The sequence below is a fragment of the Trachemys scripta genome, chromosome 1 (assembly GCF_013100865.1).
Source record: "Trachemys scripta elegans isolate TJP31775 chromosome 1, CAS_Tse_1.0, whole genome shotgun sequence".
In the NCBI taxonomy this organism is placed as follows: Eukaryota; Metazoa; Chordata; order Testudines; family Emydidae; genus Trachemys; species Trachemys scripta.
The window spans coordinates 341,908,095-341,915,076 of NC_048298.1; the positions used below are offsets into that span (position 1 = coordinate 341,908,095).

The following is a 6,982-nucleotide window of genomic DNA, read 5'->3' on the forward strand; positions in this document are numbered from 1 at the left end:
CAGACACAGAGCCACCATGCTGAACCCAGGTCCTTTGGCACCAAAAGCACCAGCTGCTACCACCGGAGCTAACCCGCTAGCTAGGCAGGGAGTCGCAGGTCTAGACTCTGGGGCCTAGAGTCACCACGAAGCGTTTAGTGTGTGACTCCTAGAGACCAAATACTGTGACTGCATTTTGCAGGGAGCGACAAAGCCTTTCTGCAGCGTGACCGGGGGACCTGCAGAGTGCCTGCCCCCTGTGACACCTCCTCCAGCCCCTCGACGTTCACTCTCCTCGGGATCCCTGGCCTGGAGGCCGTGCTCTCCTGGATCGCCCTTCCGTTCTGCTCTGCTGGGAAGTGGCATCCTTCTGGTCATCATTCAAAGCCAGCACCGCGTCCAGGGGCCCATGGGCATCTTCCTGGCCATGCTGGCTGCCCCCGATCTGGGGTGTCACTGCATCAGTACAGCTGTGCCGCTCAAAGCTCGCCTCAGTCTGGGATGTCAATACAGTTTTTCTTACCAGCCAAACTTGTGATCTCATCACAAAACTACATCTAGTTTGTTTGGCAAGCCCTATTTCCCATGAAGATATGCTGCTCGGCATTGATTATGCCATCCTTCAAAGCTTTACTGATTGCATCCCCTATCACCTTTACCATGTTTATTTTTCCCGGATTGGGGTCTGGCCTAAAGTTATCTGTGTATCTTGTTTATCTTTCTAAAACATTGGCACAGCACTGGCTTTTTTCCAGTCCTCTGAAACTTCCACAGTGCTCCAAGATTTGTTAAAAATAGCTCAGAGAGCTTCTTGGCCAACTCCTTTAGTACTCTTGGGTGCAAGTTGTCTGGGCCTGCAGAAATCCACTGACTTATTATTCACTTTTCAGCAGAGGGTTTCTAGTGCAAGGCTCGATGGCCACTGCCTGCAGAATTAAGGCAGGGCCAATGTCACTGCTGCCAGACATAGAGGTGACAGCCCCAGCTCTGCAGATGACAGCGTGGCGGGAGGTCCTGCTGCCAGTTAGCTAAGCAGAGGCATTTCACACCCCCAAGGGGAACAAGAGTGTTCATTTCTTCTTAGCCCTTCAGTCTTTAAAGACATATTTTGCTTTCAGAAAACACTGGAGTCCCTGGAGACTCCAGGCGCATATGGAGATTCTGCTGGGATTTGCTGACATTGATTTATAACCATCCCCATTGTAGCAAGCCTGGCAGACGCGTCCGTTCCCTGCCTGTGTTCGGAGCCGTCCACTGAGAGGACTGTTCTGCGGGAGCTGGGGGGGACTTGGTGCCATTATTCACACCTGTCTTACTGAGCAGAGGGACGGAGCCCGCTGAAAGGGGCTTGTGTGTCCCCGGGGAGCAGGAGTCACTGAAACAGGTTTGGCTTGCACGGCACAGGGAAGCGTCTGTAGGGTTTAGGAAGAACATTTGTTTCAAAATGCAGCCCATATAAGCAACTTAATACTCTGACAACTTCAAAAAGCTACCTGCCTCCCTCCTGTGAGCCGTGTGTGTGTGTGTGTGTGTGTGTGTGTGTGTATATGCTGTGCATCTGTATGTGTATTGTGTGCGCACGTGCGTGTGTGTGCACATACTGTGTGTGCTGTGCATGTGTCTGTGTGGTCTGCGTGTGCATGCTGTGTTGTGTGTGCAGGTGCAAATGCTGTGTGTGTGTGCTGTGTGTTCACATGCTGTGTGTACTGTGCATGTGTGTTTGTGTGTCGGTGTGGTGTGTGTGTGCATGCTGTGTTGTGTGTGTGGATGCAAATGCTGGGTGTGCACATGCTGCATACTGTGGAAGTGTGTGTGTGTCGGTATGGTTTGTGTGTGCATACTGTGTTGTGTGTGTGGGTGCAAACACTGTGTGTGTGCTGTTATGCTGTGTGTGCACATGCTGTGTGTGCATCTGTGTGCTGTGTGTGTGCATGATGTGTTGTGTGCGGGTGCAAATGCTGTGTGTGTGCTGTGTGTGCACATACTGTTGTGTGCTGTACGTGTGTGTGTGTGTGTATGTGTGTGTGTCTGTGTGGTGTTGTGTGTGCAGGTGTAAAGGCTGTGTGTGTGCGCTGAGTGTGTGTGTTGGTGTATTGTGTATGCACATGCATATGTCTGTGTGTGTGCGTGTGTGCTGTACGTGTGTGTCTGTATGTGTGTGTTTGTGTGCTGTACTTGTGTCTGTGTGTACAGGGAGAATATGGTGGAAGCTCCGCATTGGTCACCTTCCCAGAGCTGGGAACATTTCTCAGGAGGAAGACGAGCCCCAGGACAATCACAATCACAACAGCCCCTTCATGCCTTACAGTCCCTGACGCAGTGATGTGCCCAGGTCCTCGTCCTGCCTCGGACAATGGCTGGCGTGGGGTGATTCAGAGACGCCCCTCACCGCCCTAGTGACACACTGTCCTGGTGGGTGCGGAGCCCGCGGCTGTCCAAGGGGCAGAGCGGGCGGGACAGGACGCAGACAGAGCGTATTTACTGAGCCCACCTCATGGGGTGTCCCCTGGGGCCTGCTAGGAAGCACTGGCTCGGCCGAACGCGCATTGCTCGGACAGGGCCCAGCGGCTGTGTAAGGACAGCGCGGCAGCCTCTGCCCTCTCCCCACCAGCAGAGAGAGACGGCCAGACACGCCGCTGAGAAAGTGGCTGTGAATTGGGGGATTAGCCTATTTGCATAAAATCTCCAGCTCTCGGGCACTTCAGCCTGCGGGTCTGGGCTCCGGGCGGCTGAGCTGCTTTGGGGGTGGAGCGCTTGGGGCTGGCTTTCAATAGCAGGGAAAACAAACCATAATGAGAATCGCCCGGACAGGCCCGTGGTTCCCCTCCCGGCTGGGAAGGGCCCTGGGCCCGGAACAGAGCCGTCCAGCCCACACGGCCAGGTCCTGTGCCATTGCAGCGCAGCCTCGGCCGACAGACAGCAACCGCTCTCCCCAGCACAGGCAAGTGACAGAGTCCCCGTGGCCAGGCAGCCCTCGGACACAGCGCTGTCAACATGGTGACTGGAGCTTGTTCGCTGCCTCGGCCCAGCTCAGCGCTTAGCGGAGGAAAAGCTCCCTCCCTGTGGTTTCTAGGCTTGTTAACGTTGGGTTTTACTGATATTGTGACAAGGCCTACTGGCCGCAGTCAGTGATCAGGCTTGGAGCTGGGGGCTGGGCCAAAAGAGATCCAAGTGCCCACACTCTGCGTATGGTGAGAGAACCGGTGGATACAACAAACGGGGGAGCACAAGGACGCAGGGACATGCGTAAGAAGCTGCAATCCCAGCACACCGGTCGCATAACCCCTTTTCGTGTGTTCGTAGGGATCACGTTTAACAGACACAGGGACGGTGTTTCCCTGCCACGTGGCAGGTGCATCCAGATGTGGGACTAAAGGAGGCGTTATCCTACCTAGGACCACACTAGGGGTCCATCTAATAATGTATCCTGTCTCTGATAATGGCCAGCACCTGACACTTCCGAGGCCAGCGTAAGAAAGTCTGCAGGTTTGGGATAGCCTGTCCCAAGGAGAGTTTCGCCTTCTCGTGGGCTGGGAGTTGGATTATGACCTGACCCAGAATGGTTTCGAATCCAGTGGTATCAACACTCATGATTTTGTCATGAGTTTCCTGATAATTATTGTTTTCTTTAAAGCCCCAACTCCTGGAGTCAAGTGGACATGTGCTGATTTCCACCTTCATTCTTAAAGACAAAGTACGTTTCTAGCCCTTGCGGTTGTGGAGAAAGCGTCCGAATGGGACTCCAGTGCACCCTAAAGGCTCAAAAAGCAGAAGGCAAATCAAAAGAACCCCACATGGGTAATTTTATATCATCTCCTGATTTTAAAGCCAGTCTCAGGATTTTTGGTGAGCCTGACTCAGGATTTGTGAACATTTGGGGCTGGCAATACTGAGGATCTAACCTTTTGTCCCGCCGTCCCAGCTCCAGCTCTCTCAGCATCTGTCCTGTGCCCATCACCGCGAATTCTGACTACTTCACACATGTATTATATCAACCGCAAAGAGCCATGGGCCTTGGAGGAAAAGGCTTCTCCATCGTGAGATAAAAACTACCGGAGAATGTGACCTTGTAAGTCTCGGTCTGAACCTGGCTAGCGCTGAGTGTCAGTGAGCGCGGTGATGGTACAGAAGAGGGAAGGCAGCCCCTGGAGATAGACCAGGCTAGGTGACGTCTAGGCAGGATCAACGGCCCATTGACTCTTGCACCGTGGTGCTGACCAACCCGGGGGGCCGGACAGTGACAGTCATTGGGGGAGAATTGCAATGTGGGGTCCTGCCCATATGAACCCCTCCTCCTGCTCCTTTTACATCAGGGCCACAGAATAGCTCCCAGATGGGAAAAGCTTCATGCTAGTCCAGCTCTGGTCCAGAGATTTGTGCAGTGTGTGTCCACCGTGGCAGTGTTTTACAGTGAGTAGCCGTGGGTCCCCTGGAAAAGGGTCTCCTGTTCTTCGCAAACAAGCCTCCCCTCAGCCCTGACAAACTCACTGCACCAAACACACGGCTTCAGGATATTTCTCCATAAAGTGTAGCATGTGAGGTATCTGCGGACAGCTCATAACTTGTCGAGATTCATAACCATTGTGATGTGTATGGATGGGTAAGATTTACGGACGAATGTATTGATATTGACAGTGGGCTCTATGGGTGGCTAGTCACCTGCTCAACCAGTAATACAAAGCAAAGCTCAGTGATCCAGCCTTGCTCCCTCTCATGGCTATCAATGGCAAACCATCAGAGGCAACTGCAAACTGTCATCTTGTCTCACAAGTAAGAGAGGAACATTACAACAGACAGAGATTCACCAGGCCTTGGAGTAGAGACCAAAGACTGATCCAGCGTAACAGAGGAGGGGGAGTGCTTTCACTCAGGAGACATCTTGAAGAGTGAGAGGTTCTCATGAAAAATTGGATCCTGGTTGGTGGGGAGCAGGGAGGGAACCAACTTCCTTAGCTAGGAAAGGGGACTCTTGATCAAAGTCACCCCAAGTTTGCATTTTATGATTTTGTTTTGCATTGTTACCATTTGTTTCCACCACTCCCTCTTGTTTCTAGTTAAGCCTTTGTTCTTTACTAAATAAACTGACTTTTGTTTTATGCTCACAAATGCCGTGTTTAATACAGGAGAGATGGTGTAAGGTAAAACTGGTAACCGGGGGCCGAGGATGTGGGATGTCTGTGAGTAGCCAGTGTCAGGGGCTGGAGATCACAGGGGACAGAGTAAAGGGGATGGGGGTGCACCTGTTACTCTGTTGACCCCAGACAGACGCAGGCAAGATTCCTTCACACTAGAGGCCAGGGGTGATGAGGTGACTCACAGCCCTGGGCCTCGAGAACCGTTACAGAGAGCAGCCGAAGAACTACCCTGGCTCACAGCCAGACGGCTGACTAGCCATTCTTTGCACGCACAAGGCCGTCACACACTCTATTAATAACTTGCAGGTCTCCGGCGCCATTCTGCCCGAGTCGGATGTGGCCCTCAGCAGATCATGTCACCCAACAACAACGGCAGCCTCAGACCTTCCACATTTCTCCTGGTCGGCATACCGGGAATGGAAACCATGCAGCATTGGATCGGGATCCCTCTGTGCTCCATGTATATCGTGTCCTTGCTGGGGAACGGCATTGTTCTGTTTGTTATAAGGACGGACCCCAGCCTGCATGAACCCATGTACTTCTTCCTGGCCATGCTGACCATCACCGACCTGGTCCTGTCCACGTCCACCCTGCCCAAAATGCTGAGTGTCTTCTGGCTCGGAGACAGGGAGATCGCGTTCCATGCCTGCTTCGCCCAGATGTTCTTCGTCCATGCTTCCTCGCTGATGGAGTCGGGAATCCTGGTGGCCATGGCGTTAGACCGCTATGTGGCCATCTGCAACCCCCTCCGGCATGCAGCCATCTTGAAAATCAGTATGGTGGCCAAGATAGCGCTGCTGGTCTTGGTCAGAGGCCTCGTTGTGATAGCCCCCTTCCCCTTGCTCCTCATGAAGCTGCCATTCTGCCAGGCCTACATCATCCCCCACCCCTACTGCGAGCACATGGCCTTGGTGAAGCTGGCCTGCGCGGACACCACGGTCAATGCGACGTACGGTGTTGTCGTGACCATGCTGGTTGTGGGGATGGATGGCATGTTCATTGTTCTGTCCTACGTGATGATCCTCCAGGCCGTCTTTGGCCTCCCCTCCACCCAGGCCCGGCTCAAAGCTCTCAGCACCTGCACGTCCCACGTGTGCGTCATCCTCGTGTTCTACGTCCCTGGACTCTTCTCCTTCCTGGCGCACCGCTTCGGCCAGAGCATCCCCCTCCCCATCCACATCCTGCTGGGCAACCTCTACCTCCTGATGCCGCCCATGCTGAACCCCATCGTGTACGGGGTGAAAACCAAGCAGATCCGCAGTCGGGTGACCAGGGCCTTCCACGTGAGGGGCCCCTGAGCACCAGAGGGAGGTCGCTGCATGCTCATTTCTCCAGCTGCCATGTTTGATTTTTTATATGTATCATGACTATCAATAATAAAATAATCATTGAGTAGCTCTGTGACTCCACATGGAGCCCCAGGGACATAGGGGCAGCTGGGCTAACTACCCCATTCTAAAAAACAAGATCCATCCAGCCCAGTATCCTGTTTGCCAACAGTGGCCGGTGCCAGGTGCCCCAGAGGGAATGAACCGAACAGGGAATCAGCAAGTGTCACCCATTCCCAGTTTCTGGCAAACAGAGGCTAGGGACACCATCCCTGCCCATCCTGGCTAATAGCCATTGATGGACCTATCCGCCATGAATTTATCTAGCTCTTTTTTGAACCCTGTTATAGTCTTGGCCTTCAAACATCCTCTAGCAAGGAGTTCCACAGTTTGACTGTGCATTGTGGGAAGAAATACTTCCTTTTGTTTGTTTGAAACCTGCTGCCTATTCATTTAATTTGGTGACAGCTAGTCCTTGTGCTATGAGAAGGAGTAAACAACACTTCCTTCTTTAGTTTCTCTAACTAGCCATGATTTTAT

At 53.0% G+C, this 6,982-nt stretch overlaps 1 protein-coding gene across 1 annotated transcript; it reads left to right on the forward strand.

Annotated features, from left to right (window-relative positions):
* Positions 1 to 5,467: 5,467 nt before the first annotated feature.
* LOC117886980 (olfactory receptor 52L1-like) lies at positions 5,468 to 6,412 on the forward strand. The gene has a single exon (XM_034789227.1). It carries the CDS (start codon positions 5,468 to 5,470, stop codon positions 6,410 to 6,412), a length of 945 nt encoding a protein of 314 aa, XP_034645118.1.
* The last annotated feature ends 570 nt before the right edge of the window (positions 6,413 to 6,982 follow it).

Excerpts from the sequence above, each read along its gene's own strand:
- LOC117886980 (XM_034789227.1), top strand. The coding sequence starts at position 5,468 with ATGTCACCCAACAACAACGGCAGCCTCAGACCTTCCACATTTCTCCTG.